The sequence below is a fragment of the Impatiens glandulifera genome, chromosome 6 (genome assembly GCF_907164915.1).
Source record: "Impatiens glandulifera chromosome 6, dImpGla2.1, whole genome shotgun sequence".
NCBI classification, from domain to species: domain Eukaryota; kingdom Viridiplantae; phylum Streptophyta; class Magnoliopsida; order Ericales; family Balsaminaceae; genus Impatiens; species Impatiens glandulifera.
Genome location: NC_061867.1, coordinates 53,948,219 through 53,964,052, shown reverse-complemented (window position 1 = coordinate 53,964,052; position 15,834 = coordinate 53,948,219). Strand labels below are relative to the sequence as shown.

The following is a 15,834-nucleotide window of genomic DNA, read 5'->3' as shown; positions in this document are numbered from 1 at the left end:
CACAAGTTTTCTCACCAAAAATTGACTTAACAAATAAAAGCCAAACAAAACAAAAATATATGCATATGTTCAAATGGTAAATCTACAATTTTTATTATCAAGAATAACCTACATATTAACAATTTCCATATACTAAATATAATATATTTCTTCACTTTCAAACACTTTTCCCCAATGTTACAACATGACTAAACTTACTATATATGTAAGAGCTAATGCGTCTCCATAAAGATATATCATTTCCTCCAACAAATTGCACCCTCACAGATTTTCTAGAACCTTCTCTAACAAATTCCATTTCTCTGGCTACACCATACTCGTCGTTTTGCGCCTCCTCAAGAAGAGGAAATTTAACGCAAAACCGAGATTCTACGCTTTTTATCCACCCGCGTAACAAGTAATTCACTACCTGCATATATGCTAATTTGTGAAAATCAAATCCTATATGTTGTTCCTAGACCTGACTATGTAGTTCAAATTGGAGTGTTTGAACCACCAACAGTACCAGTAACAAAAACAGACCTTCCTAGATCTCTCTAAAAACCGATAGTGAAATTTACCCATCGAGAAGAATATGAAACACATAAATGGGCGGCTATGACTATACCTTTATAGCTACATTTTAGACTTAAGTGGTGTTAACCCGATTGTTTTGTTTATGGTACATGTAACCAATAATCTCACACACGAACGTTACAAAAGGTATAATGAGACTACTAATGTAACACGACATGTCTATAAGTTTGGAAGACTACAAACCGGGAAATCACAAGAAATAAGACAAGAATATAAGTGTGATGATAATGTGTTATAATTGATATGAACCATTTGGATTTGAGTTGTGATTGTTAACTCGATGACGTTAACAATGATCATTATTTGAATCATGTGGGAACAGAGTGTGACGTCAAAAACTTTGTGGCTTTGTTTAATGTGAGTTATTTGAGATTATTTCCAAATAACCCACTATCTAATCAATAATCTACTAATCATTGAAATCAATCAAAGTATCATAACACACTCTATTTTAAAAAATATTATATATTTGTATTCCTAAAGGCCTTTTACCCAAATAACTAAACTTCAATAACCTACAACAATCAAGGTTTTCTTTTTTAAAAAACCACTTGGTTATTCAAATAACCCAAGATCAAGCAAGGCCAAGTTAAGTTCTAATAGGGAATAAGACTACATCATTCAAATCAGCAATGAAAGTATCGGAATACTCTCTATTTTTAAAAAAAAAAACATTATATATTTGTATCCTAATGCCATTTTATCCAAATAACCTTAAATAACTGCTTGGTTATTCAAATAACTTGTAACAGTTGGAAGATGATGAGATAATAATATAATGTAAGACTGAGACGAGAAAGGAATGACCTAAACCTGTAAATAAGAGACTTGGAACTCTTCATATTCATTCATCATAATAGTCCTAACCCTAATCTTACCCATTACATAAAATAGCTTATTACCTCAATCGCTCATGACATAATCCTAGATCAAACAAGGCCCTTGGGTTCTAACTGGGGATGAGACTACTAATGAAAGGCACGAGGAAGTCGCATGTCTAAGTTTAGGAGACTGTCCCTTATTGGAAAATTAGATGACACAAGAACCTCGTAAATGTGGAACTAATGAACTACAGTTACCTTCATAGGTAATTTTTAGGGTTGGACTATGGTGAAGGGTTGTTTATCTAAGCTAATAACAAATAAGGATTATAGTGTTTAAGCTATACTTAATAAAACCAAGCAAAGAGATATATAGAGAAAAGTTAAATACCTCGGGCACTTCATCATGAGGGCAATGACCAGCAGGGCTGATTTCATAATAAGGAGCTTCCTGTAACTGTTTCTTCACCTGTATCCCCCAGAAAGGATTCACCCAAGGATCTTCTTTTCCATACACAAGACAGATTGGTATGTTGTTTATTCCACATCTGTAAAAAAATTAATTGGATCAACAATAGTTTTATTAACCTAACGGAAATAGTAAATCATGGGCTTTTTTATCTTGGTTATTTGAATAATCAACTCATCATTCAAAATACATCGCGTTTTTAGTTTAAATGACCATTTTGCGGACCTTTAATGCCATATATAATGTATAATAAATAGTTTTAAAATATGGACTGTGTTTTGGTTGCTTATTTGAATGATGTGATTGAACAATTGGATAGTGGATTATTTGAAAATCTCAAATAACCCACATCAAACAAGGCCTAAGAAGCTCCAAAATCTATCTACATACCTAGACAAAGAATCCTTGAAAGACATTTGACCTTGAGGAGCACACATAATGGATGCAAATGAAGCAGCAGCAGCTGGATGCTCTGTTATCTCAAGTATATGTGAGAACACTTTATCGACGTTTGTTGAGTGATCTGCATAAACTTGTCTGAGTATTTCTGCGATACTCTCGGGATCACTAATCTTCATCCATCTGAAATATAACATATTATCAGAAGAAGGAAAAAGGTGCAAAGTTGATGAAGACGTGAACCAGAAAAATTCAAGGACTTGTTTGATCTTAGGTTACTTGGAAAAAAATCTTGTTTGGCATAAAAGTTAATTATTTGGAAAAATGACAATAATTTTATTAGTATTTAATATTATACAAAGTAGACTAAAATAATCTTGGTATTTAGTTAATGATTTGAAGAATGTGATTGAAAAAGTGACATGAGGATAATGAATTATTTGGAAATAATTTCAAATGACCCACATCAGACAAGCTACGTGACCTTGTTTGACTTGGGGTTATTTGAATAATTTATTTTCAAATAAACTTGTTTGATGTAGGTTATGAAAAAACCAGGTTATTTGGGATTATTTGAGTAAAAAGATATAGAGGTATATTTTAGTTAATAATTTGGATGATATGATTAATGAATAGATTGTTGATTAGATAGTGAGTTATCTCAAATTAATCTCAAACAACCCACGTCAAAGGGTCCGAGATTAGATAAGAAAAACCAACTTATCCAACATCCCCAATCAACCCATAGATGGAAAAATCAAAATACACTTATTTATTATTCTTTATAACATTTTAAAAATAACAAAGACTGAGGATATTTTAGTCATTCGACCCATTAAATCCAAAAATAACCCCACATCAGGCAAACACTTACATGATTTCAGTGAGCTTTCTAATACTGTCTGGAAGAGGAAATGTTCCTGCCCATGGGAAAAGTCTTGCCAGACTTGGAGACCTTGTAGGATTTGGCAGAAATCCCCAAAATGGTGTTGCATTAAGTAGTGTAACTCCCTTCACAAGCTCAGGATTACATGCTGCTAAGTACAGTGCAACATAGCCTCCAAGTGAGTTTCCCACTATATAAACGGGTTCTTTGATGACCTAGACAAAATTGAATCACTTTTTTAAGTTCAAATATAAGGTGCAACAAAGGAAATTAACTTCACCCATTAAAGTTACTTGCAAGAGATGAGTATTTCTCAAATCATCATTAAATTATGTAATACAAAAACATATTGAATTCCCTCTTTTGTAAACGCAAAAATAGCCATGCGGATGTGAACTTAAAGTACAGAGAATAGAAGAACAAGAAAAAGTTATTGTTTGATATGGGTTATTTGGGATCATTTTTATAGGATCTACCATCAAATCTATTATCACATTGTTCAAATCATTAACCAAAATGCCAAATTACCGTATTTTATTTTTTATAACATTTAAAAATATTGAATAATAAGGACATTTTACCAAAATAACCCACTTCTTACACCAAACAAGGTTATTTGGTAATAACTAGTTGGTTATTCACAATAGACCTAGATTAAAAAGTCCAAAGACTTTCAAATGTGAGAAGGAAAAACCAATAAAAACAAGATGTGATTAGTGTGTTTGATTAAATGTATCTTTTACTCAAGAGCATCAATCACAATTCTCACCAATTGTGGTGGAAAACACTTCTCTTCATCTACAAAAGGAATACAAGAACTCACTATTTATCTCTCAAGGAGGATTTCTCACTTGGTGTGTTGTGATGGAATGAGATCTTTACAATTAATGCACACATATATACACTACTCTCATGGCTATACATGGAATGAAAGGAAACAATATAAATAAATCAAAATGCAATAAACTAAATCCTGATTTATGTATCTTCAATCAATCCCCACTCCCATATTTTATGATGTTATTCATAAACTAAACCAATAGTGTCGTGTCAATTAAGGGATATGAATATTTCCAACAAATCCTTTATAACTTTAATGTACATTTACATTTTTCAAATGATCATTTTGACTATTCAGTTAATTTGTAGGGAAAAGGCTATGTTCAAGAAAGAGTGTAGTGGAATTGAGCAATTAAGTACCTCTTCTATGAAATACTGAACTTGGTCCCTCCATAAGTCAATAGAATAGACCAGATCATTAGCCCAAGGTTCAGCATGATCTCCAAAGCCCCACATAGAAGAACTCTGCCCCTCTCTGGTTTGAGATGTTGGATCTTCTAGAGGCAAAGACTTGCCTTGCCCGAGAAAATCTATGGACCATACTCTATAATCACGACCTAAATCCTTTAGCTGCTTCTCATAATGAAATGAACCAACACCAAAACCAGGAAGAAAAAGAATCGGTGGTGAGTTAACATTCTTAGATCCTGCTGCTTCATAATGAACAGTGAATTTGGGCTTCCACTCCCAAAAACCACTGCTAATTGAAACTTCAGATTCACCACCAGATTCAGTAGGCAAACCTGGAATCAACATCTTAGCTATTGTTTTTTCTTCATTTCCAGCAACAGTACTACTCAAACTCTTTCTATCATCAGCAGCATAAGATTTATACCCGCAAATAACTCTCAATTCAGTCTTTCGAGATGAAATCCATTTTGAATTAGTTGTAACAGTGAGACGAGGAATAGTATAACAGCATGGTGCAGAACTGGAGATGATATCCATATCCAAATTTCAATCCTGTATTCACAAAGTATGCTAATATTATCAATTTTCTTCAAATCGACTTACTTAACTGCACTAGATTATGGATATACACCATTCATAAGACCTAAACATATTTACTTACGCTACATCGCACAGATTACACAAGTGAAACTGTGCAAGTGACGAAACTAAGAGAATATATTGAAGGTGAAACTATAATAGTAAACTCTCTCTTAATCAAATTACGCCCTAAATTCGCCATATAACAGCATGATGCAGAACTAGAGATGATATCCATATCAAAACATCAATCCTGTATTCACAAAGTATGCGAATATCAATTTTTCTTCAAATCGACTTGATCAATACACGTCTACACTCAACCAATCATATCTATTCAAGTATTTGGAATATTAACTGCACTCGATTATAGATAAAACGACATTCATAAGACCTAAACATACAGATTGTGCAAGTGATGAAACTAAGAGAAGATATTGAAGGTGAAACTATAATAGTAAACTCTCTCTTAATCAAATTACATCCTAAATTCGCCATACAACAGCATTTTGCAGAACTGGAGATGATATCCATATCAAAACTTCAATCCTGTATTCACAAACTATGCGATTATCAATTTTCTTCAAATCGACTTGATCGATACACGTCTAGTCGTCTACACTCAACCAATCGTATCTAATTCAAGTATTTGGAATAGTAACTGCACTCGATTATGGATAGAACGCCATTCTTAAGATCTAAACATACTTATGCTACATCGCACAGATTACACAAGTGAAACTAAGAGAAGATATTGAAGGTGAAACTATAAAAGAGAGAATTATGAGAAGATACCTGCTGCGCTGCTAGAAGGCTCTTTGGAATCAGGACAATCACATAATTCCAGAGTTTGAGAAACTGAATCAGCCTCATATATTTGGAAAAGAAAGTCTAGAAAGAGAGACGTGAGAAAGACTTCTTTGCTTGCAAGCTTCGTCTTCTTCTTAGAGCCAAGAAAAATGGACGGATTGATAAAACACACACTCCATGTTACTATTTTCTTTCTGGTTTTATTGGATATTTTTGAAGAAATTCTGTTAAATTTTGGTTCTATTCAAAATTAATTAAATTATTAAAATTAATATTTTAATTATTAAAATAATTAATAATAAGTAAATTAAATAAACTTTTAGCTTAAAAAATAATACAATCTCGTTATCCAATAAGTTATCGAGCTCACAGATACTCAAGAAAAACGACTAACTTCTTAATCGATTTCACTGACTTTCCAAAACGAATATAAAAAATCGTCAAATTAATAGTATTATGAATTATACGCATCGGACGGTTCAACGATTTTTCTCCAAACACATATTCCATTAAAAAAATAATTGAGATGATAATTATATTAGTTGAATCAATTCAAACTTTTAAAAAACTATATAAAACTCATACATCACCAAATTAATCTCATTAATACTCCAAAAAAGTACAAAAATAAGTGAGTTGTCGATTCAACATCCTCGTGACAAATACGACAACAACTCACCATAATACAACATTTTTCATTCACATATCATCTATAATAAAATTACCAACAAATATTTGATGAAATATTTGATTCCTAAAATTTTTCCCAACAAAATCATATAAAATCATCTTAACAAACAAATTATACACATAGAAACTATATATGTCTTGTCAACGCACAACGTTTTGTTAAGACTATGACAATTGTTTATGCCCTATCAAAAGTAAAACTCTATTGTGTGAGAACTCTTTCTAATGTTTAGTCTCTTTCTATATTTAATTCGGCTATTGAAACCACTAGACAGAAGATCAAACATGATTTTAATTGTGGCATTTCTACATATAACAATGAAAACAAATTCATGATACGTTTTAACTAGACTTTTGACACTACATTAAATGTTGTCCAAAAACTTGATCGAAGATCCATCCCCTACAATGAATATGAACTACTCACAAAAAAATTTCCACATAGAAAAAAATTCCCTCCAAATATTACACACGCTGAATAATTAGACGTTTTGGTGAACCAATCAGACCAATTTTGACCAATACTTATATATAATTATTGATGCCTAAAGACTATTTGGTTCCGTTGCAAATTTAATACAAAATTTCGATAGAAACACCTTATTAAAGGAAATAAGGTCTCGGATATCTTGATTTTTAAAACATTTAACATTATCTCAATTAATTAGATGACAAAACGATAAATTAAAAGATCCCCATAAAAAACCGCACATTATTCTTTTCATTTTCGTCGCACACTCTTTGGGGAATAAATAAACACATCATATATGTGTGCATATATGACAACACACTCTTAATGAGGATTAATCAACTCCATTTCGAGATTATTTTAAATTTTCATTTAGATAGCTTACATTACATTTTAGTGATAATATGGTCATAACTCATAAGAGACATTATATCGTAATTTAACACCTAATGACATACCAATATAGGTCGGTGAAAAAACACTAATTCTAAATCCCAAAACATTTCTCAACATCATCATTTTCCTATTCGAAATATAATTTGAAAAAAAATGTTTAATTTATTAAGATTAACTCAAAAACTTAAAAATGCACCAAATATCCATAAAATATCTCGAAAATGTTTAAAATTCTTGTAGGTGGCCTAAACCAAATAGAATGTGTCATTAGAAAAAGTAAATGTGATGTGTCAAAATGATACATATTCTTGTCTCACAACTCACTCTACAGATGAGTCATGAGTTTTATGTGAATGTCATCTATTTTTAGAGGACTTTCATAATAACGACGATAAACGACGATAAAAAAAGAATGGATCACTATGTCTAATCCTTCGTCCACAGACAAAATCTAGACAAAACCTAATTCAGTGAATCCATTTAACACACATTTCTCATTATATCTAATAAAAAAAAAACTTCATTTATGTAATTTATTTTCCATATCTAGCTAAACAAAAAGTACATATATCATTACAAAATTAGCTAAGTCAAGTTCACTATGAATTTAAATTGTTTAGGGTGAGGAGTAGGCTTACTACTCCAGTTTCTTTTTTATTTGGCATATATTTTATATTATTCCTTATACTATATTAAAAAACAAAAATGTGATAAAAATAATTTTTTTTATATAGTATATATTGTGTAGTATATTAAAAAACAAAATTATGATAAATTTAATTTTTTATATAGTTTATCGTGTAATATATATAGAAAAATAAACATAAAAGTCTTACAAAAATATAAATAAATAAATATATTAATAATATTATATATTTATTTGTTTTAATCCACCAACCCCACTATTCAACTTTGTGTCAAATAAAAAAATAAATCAAGTTATAACAAATTATAATCGACTTACTTAACTAGGAAAAAAATATAAGTTCCAAAATTATTATCATTATTTTAGAGGATCAAGATGAGAATTAGGAACAAGGAAGTTTTCTTATTTTATAAAGAATATATATAGCATATTTTAAAAACAATTAATTTTTAAGTTTTTATAATAATACAATTTTCAACCTATAAAGAATCACATATATTTAAAAATATCATAATTCATTTAAGAGAAATGATACATACAACACCTTTATACCGCACCATCCTGATTTGATAAAAAAATATATATATATATATATATATATATATATATATATATATATAAAAAAGACCAAATCAAGTACTTATAAAGTTGTTATATAAGAATGTTTTATATATAAAATTATTTTTTCTCCATAAAAAGTATAATAATAATCATTTTAAACAAGTCAGATTAAGATTAAGACGATGGGCCTTCTTTTATACCTCCCAGATCATGGGCCTTCTTTATCTGAAATCTTCTAGGAACTAATTGGGCTAATTTTATACCTATAAAGATTATAATTAAATTGATTTTATTTTTTTATTTATATGTGGATTATTTAAAAATTTAAAATTGGTGATGATCAAGAGGATGTTTATGTTTTTGATAAAATTGTTTTAAAATATTAATATACAATGATAAAAAATTAAATATATTATATTTTAGAGTAACGATAAAGAGATAAAGAAAGCAACGTTGTATCTATCTCTATCTTTATTTTATATTTTTTAATATTTTAGTTAATAAATTGAATAATATTATTAACTAAACAGAAGGAATTATGTTGTTTGACTATGATATAATTATTTAAATAATCTCGAAGAACCAACTAAAATCAATAAATATACAAAATTATTAAAACTATAGTTAGAAACAGTATACTTGGTATTTATAGTACAATGAAGCCAAATTAATCATTCTTCTTGACTGGAAAAGCCATGAACTGCAATGATTATAACAATAAAAAAAAAAAGAAGAAGTTAATTATTAAGGTTAAGAAGTTATTTTATTTTTGTTAAATTGAGTATGTGTATGATCCCCACCAAATAACATCAATTATTTTCAATCAATCATTAATACTTCAAAGCTTAGTCATTGTGGGCGGCCCTGGTCACATCATTCTAATAAATTAATCAAAATATCATAATATTTCCTTCATATCATTATTTTTTAGGATGATTTTATGAAAATATTGTTTGATCCAGTTTGCATACACATATTAATGATTATTTCCTTTTATATGTGGTTGTGAGCAAATTAATTTATATCCATAAAACCACTTCAATGTAAAACAAGTTTGAAATCTTATATTTTGCTAAATTGGTGTATTAAAGTTGAGATAATTAAGTGTTTTAATGATATTTAAATATCTAAAGCTTGTTAATTATATGAAAATGGAATAGAAACGTATGTTTGTTAACCACACAATTGATTTATTGGAATTCGGACCTATTTTTTCAAATATATCATTTGAAATTATTTATTGATAAAGTTATAAAAAAAATGAGGTTCATATTTTTTCACATTAATTTTGAGTTAATAAGTTGAGTTAATTAGATTTAGTATTTTTTTTATTCTTCTTTTTTGTAATACTAGATTTAAAATTAACAAAATTAAGTTTAATATTATCAAATATATTTAATTATAAATGGAAACAAATCATATATATATATAACACAAACTATTTGTGAGCTTGTATGATCAAGAATTTATTAAATGAAATTTATTGGGATTATAACATTTTAATTTCATGTATTAATCATTAAAATAATTAATTTATTAATTAAAATATCAAAATATTTTTTTTTTTTATTTTTATAAAATTTAAATATAAAATAACAGTTTAATAATTCAAACCTAAACAAGCTTTAGATTAAAAACTGTTAGTATTTACCCAGATTAATTTTGTTAGTATCATGGTTGTATAGTAATATTTTTTTTTACAGGTGAGCCTAAATAATATTAAATCAATCATTTTTTTTATAAAATAATATATTTTGTTTATATAATACTTAAAAAAAACAAATAACTCCAAATGTCACCTAGGAACTTGTTTGTTATTGAATTATTTGAGCTTTTTTTATTAAATTTTAAAAATATATAAATATTTGATGAAAATTAAATTGTTTGGATTTTTAATTAGTTAATTATTCTAATATTTATTTTTATTCAAAATTTATATTATATAAAAATATTTTTTTTTAATATTTTTACTATATTGTTTCGTAAAATTCATTTGTTGGTGATGAGCCAAGTTTGTCTACTACCAAATATTGTCAGCTCCCCTTCCTTCTCAGCAAAAATGTAATTATACTCCTTTTTTTCTTCTTATTTTCATGTTTTTTTATTTATTTAATAAATATATATTTTGTCATGTTATATTTAAACCACTTTATTTTTTATAATACATAAACCATCTAACAAAAAAATATAAATATACTTTAATAGGGTAAATGATTGATTAAATAATTAAAAATTATATAATATGATAAAGATTGTTTCTATGAAAATAAAATATACCAAACTAAATATCAAACTACCTTACTATTATAATTGTTTTTTCCCACTTTGGCATGGTTAGATTCGAATTATTAAAATAATTTTAACTAAATTAAATATTATTTAGTTCTTTTTAATTTCATTAATTAAATTATTCAATTTATTAATAAAAATAATAAAATATCATTTATTTTAAATTATTATATTTTATTTTTTTATATAGATCAATATTGTTTAAATGTTTTATCATAAAAAAAAATTATTACCTTCTCATTATTATATTTTTTTTCTATCTTTTGATTTTAAATAACTCAATCCCTGACAAGATATTGTTTTAAATACTAAATAATAGTTTGTCAGTTGATAATAATTATTTAAATCAGTTTTTAAATTTTTGAATAAAAAAAAATAGAAAAGAGGAAAATAAATAGGAGAGATTAATGAGTGTTTTTGTCGGATTGCAATATGCAGATATAATAAAGATTTTGCAAAATATTTAATTATATTTTTTTTTTCATGTGGGGGCAAATATAAACATTAGTTGTATGTATGGAAAATTTGAAGAAATGATCCTAAAAACGTCTTTATTAGGGAGAATGACTGCATCTCTTAAACCTTGCAAAAATGACATAGTTTTTTGTTTTGTTTATGTATAGTTGTTTGTTTCTTGATAGATACAATTGTTCATTTTAAATTGTAATCGCGACTATACCATTTATAATGAACAATTCACGGAGGCAGAAGTACAGTCGTGGCACATGAAACGTGGAAAGCGAAGAGGTGGCAGCACAGTCGTGGCACACGAAACGTGGAAAGCGAAGAGATATCACACTCGTCACGCGACGGCCTGCAATGGTTGGGCTTTCATAGCAGGCAACATGGAGATTGGTTAAGCAGGACAATATTCAAGCAGTCTTGGCTTTCAAGTCCAGGGCTTAATTTGGTTCAACATTAATTTATTCATTAGTCATTTTCTCTTTAAATTATACTTGTTTTTTCCGTTGTCTTTAATTATTATTATAAAAGACTTATGTTTGGTAATCGAGGATGTTGTTTGTGTGTAAATTGGTCACTTAATTGTGTATTTGGAGCGTCACAACTATCGAGGGTTATTTCAAGCTCTTTCTCTCCATTTTTTTTAATAATAATAATCTCGTAGTGTTTCGGTTGAGACTAAATTGTTGAAGTATGTTTGAAAAAATTAAATCAAAATCATCGTCGGTTTGTAATAACCAATATTCACTCCACTTAAACTTTCAAATTCAGGTATTTTGGAATTATAACAACAAAAAATAAGTCATGGAATGCTAATGCTTATTGTAACTAATAATGAGATAGATAAATAGATAACAAAATACATGAATTAATTTGCATCAACATTCACACACCAAACTCATTGTTCAATAGAAACTAACGGTAAACATAAGAGAAATTACAAGAGAATTAAAAAACTAGCAGATCTTAAAATAAACGTGTCGCGACCGTGTCATCACGAGACGCGACCAACCGTGCCGCCTCTTCGCCTTTCACGCTTTGTATGTCACGACTGTGCCGCCTCTTCACTTTCCACGTTGTTGCGACTGTGCCGCCTCTTCGCCTTCCACGCTTTGTATGCCGCCTCTTCACTTTCCACGTTGTTGCGACTGTGTCGCCTCTTCGCTTTCCACGAGCTTGTCGTCACGAGGCGGGACCAAATCACATGAATCATGAGACGGGACCGAATCAACGTGAGACTGCATCTAATTTCATCATCATTTGCATTCAACCAACAACTTAAAAAGTGCACAATATCATCATCTGCATTCAACCAACAACTTTCTGCATTCAACCAACAACTTAAAAAGTGCAACAATATCATCATATGCATTCAACCAACAACTTACAAAGTGCAGCAACAACCAAAACATCTCGAATCACATAAATCAAGTTTCGAATCTGTTAAAAATTAAACACAAAACATTCAATTCAGTTATAATGGAAATAAAAACATAAATCACATGATATAAGAACAGGTTTATCCGTCGTTGTGTTCGTCATTCGCCGATAGCCATTCGTCGTTCGCCGATAACCGTTCGTCGTTCGCCGATAACCGTTTATCGTTCACGAGGGTTGTTCGCTGCTTAAGGTTTAAAGAGAAGGCGGGAAAAAAGAGAACGAAAATGAAAAAAAATTGAGAATTTATATAACAATTAGCCTAATTTTATTAGGCGAGGGTTATTTTCCCAATTAAGAGCATTATTAAGGTCATTCCATTTTCCTTTACACACGTTCACTGTGTGACTGTGTGTACTAGAATCTAGAGAGAGAAAGAGAAAAGACATTTAGCTGAGCTCGAAGCATCCACAGTTCCACTGTCTTCTTCACCCCCTCAAAAGCGACCAAGAACTAATCAAAGAACTTACTTTCCTTTGCCCAAGAAATATCACAAGATCTTAACAACTTCATAGTAAACAGAGTAAGTCCCGATCTCCCTGCTCAAAATTTCGATTTTTTTCAAATGATCCATGTATTGTTTAACTTTCATTCATTTATGGATATGTCATATTCAAACAGACTAGCTTACACCATTGTTTTCATATAGCTGTATCAAGAAAATTCCAACCCCAAAAAGGAAGAAAGAAAATGGGTATCATATGATTAGCTAAACCTATCTGTTTCAACAATGGATGTATACGAAGCAACAAAGATAGTTCTTTCAAAGATCCAAACTTTAGACCCTGAAAATGCTTCCAAAATTATGGGTCTTCTTCTAATTCAAGATCATGGTGAAAAAGAAATGATTCGTTTAGCTTTTGGACCAGAAACACTCATCCATTCAATCGTGTTAAAAGCTAGACAACAACTTTCCATTTCAAAAAATCCAGATTTGTTCTACCGGACCTGGCCGGAAACTCACCAGCGTAGCTTCTCTGTCGGAGAATCGGATGATCTATCTGGGTTTGGTTGGAAACCATGTTTATACTATGCTAGAGGATATTGCAAAAATGGAACTAGCTGTAGATTCCTCCACGGCGACATCATCGGAGATTCCGCCGGCGCCGGCGACCCTTTTCCTCAATCTCCTTCATCCTTAGCCAATTTCATTCTTCATCAACAACAAGAAGATAGTCCGAGGTATAATAATATATATGATCTTCATCTTTTTTAAGGATAAACCCATGTCAAAAGTTAAGAGCTTTTTTAATTTATGTAAATAAAGGGGTGAAGAGATGAACATATTTGGAAGAAACAGAGGATTTGATTTAGCAGCCATTAATGGTGGATCTAGAATAATGAATCCTGTTTCAAGACAAATCTACTTGACTTTTCCTGCTGAGAGTTCATTTAGGGAAGAAGATGTATCCATTTACTTCAGGTTTGGTTTGAATTCTCATTTCATTTTTGTGATTTTTAATCAATGAAGTTGATGATTATGACTATGATTATGATGATGATGATTATAGCATATATGGACCTGTTCAAGATGTGAGAATTCCATATCAACAAAAGAGAATGTTTGGATTTGTGACATTTCTTTATCCAGAAACTGTGAAATTGATTCTTGCCAAAGGAAACCCTCATTTTGTTTGCGATTCTCGTGTTCTTGTCAAACCATACAAGGAGAAAGGCAAGATTAATCTTGACAAACTCAGGTTAGAAACAATTGAAATGAATTCAAATCATTTGAAATGAATTCAAATAATTTGAAGTGAATTGCAGGAGCCCAACTGGTTTTGATTCAAGAGACCCTTTTGATATTCCAATTGGTAAAACCATAAACCTTTCTTCTTCTTCTTGACTGTAACTAGCCGTTGAATGAAACCCTAATTCTCTCTTACAGGGCCAAGAATGTTTTCAAATTCTCAAGAGTTGTTATGGAGGAGGAAGCTTGAGGAAGAAGAAGCAATTGAAATTCAAGCTAAAAGATTAATGGGTTTTCATTTTCTTGATGTAAAGAGTCAAAATCATCACCGGACTGTTTCTGCCGGCGCCGGCGCCGGCGCCGGACTTTCTTCTCCGACGTCTCACTTTTGCAGTCCTAGAGTTTCTTTTTATTCAGATCAATTGAATCAAAAAGTTAATCAAAGTAAGTAAAAAGTAGATATTTTTTAGTCTTAATTAAGTCAAGTATTGCGGCTTTAATTAATTAAGGTCATAATTAGAATTATGCTTATTTAATAATATTTTAGTTGATACTTGATAATCATCATCCATTATCTATTATAATATTTTTTTATTTTTTTTTTACTTTGCAGTGAATTGCTTTACTCCTTCCATGGCTGATGAGAAATCATTAACCATAACCACCAGCCATGAAGAAATTGAATCTCCAAAAAGGTAAAAACTCCAATTTCTATTTTCTTTTTGGGGTTAAAAAAAGTAATGAGGATCTACTTTCTTTTTTGGGTTAAATAAAAAGTAACGAGGAATGATAGAGGAAGGTAATTTGACGGAAGAAATTTGGAAGAAATTTGAGGGAGGGAATAATGTGTCACTACATCACTGGTTAGAAAAATGATAAAAGGAGAAGGGAGAGAAGGGAGATAAATTTTGTTATTTTTTTGGCTAATCAAATTGCGCCATATCATTCCCTCGTTGCCTCCCTCATATTCTCTCTCCCAATCATCTCTCAAAAAGTAATATATTTTATAAATCAAATAAGACCACTTTTTTATTTTATTTTATTTTATTTTAATTAAGTAGTTTGTGGGAAAAGAGTTGGGCTAAATTTAAAATTTTCAAATTCAACAAAATAAAAATAAATAAATAAATAGGGGAATAAGACAAACCCATAATAGGTCTAAACTTTTTGGTTATGGAAATATGCATTAAATTGATGTCCTTTCCTTCTTTTATTTACAAATTGACTATAGACATTATTCTTGTAATTTGAGCAATTAATAATGTTTTTTTTAATGATATGATTTTATTTGAATTGTAACAGTATTAGCAGTCTAGAGCATAACCTTCCTGATAGTCTTTTTGCCTCTCCTAAAGCCAGCTCCGGTGTCGGAGATTATTTCACCGCAATTTTAGAGAAGGAGG

At 29.8% G+C, this 15,834-nt stretch overlaps 2 protein-coding genes across 2 annotated transcripts; one reads left to right on the top strand and one right to left on the bottom strand.

The window, feature by feature from the left end:
* Positions 1 to 47: 47 nt before the first annotated feature.
* On the bottom strand, positions 48 to 5,913 carry LOC124941712 (pheophytinase, chloroplastic-like). Its single transcript, XM_047482061.1, has 6 exons — positions 5,777 to 5,913; positions 4,352 to 4,954; positions 3,140 to 3,366; positions 2,257 to 2,448; positions 1,789 to 1,945; positions 48 to 409 (listed from the first exon to the last, which is right to left on the bottom strand). The coding sequence occupies exons 2-6, from the start codon at positions 4,937 to 4,939 to the stop codon at positions 158 to 160; spliced, it is 1,416 nt and encodes a 471-aa protein (XP_047338017.1). The 5' UTR covers positions 4,940 to 4,954; positions 5,777 to 5,913; the 3' UTR covers positions 48 to 157.
* A 7,178-nt stretch (positions 5,914 to 13,091) lies between these two features.
* LOC124942156 (zinc finger CCCH domain-containing protein 23) lies at positions 13,092 to 14,898 on the top strand. Its single transcript, XM_047482588.1, has 6 exons — positions 13,092 to 13,264; positions 13,391 to 13,923; positions 14,009 to 14,164; positions 14,253 to 14,441; positions 14,509 to 14,555; positions 14,630 to 14,898. Exons 2-6 carry the CDS (start codon positions 13,472 to 13,474, stop codon positions 14,881 to 14,883), a joined length of 1,098 nt encoding a protein of 365 aa, XP_047338544.1. The 5' UTR covers positions 13,092 to 13,264; positions 13,391 to 13,471; the 3' UTR covers positions 14,884 to 14,898.
* The last annotated feature ends 936 nt before the right edge of the window (positions 14,899 to 15,834 follow it).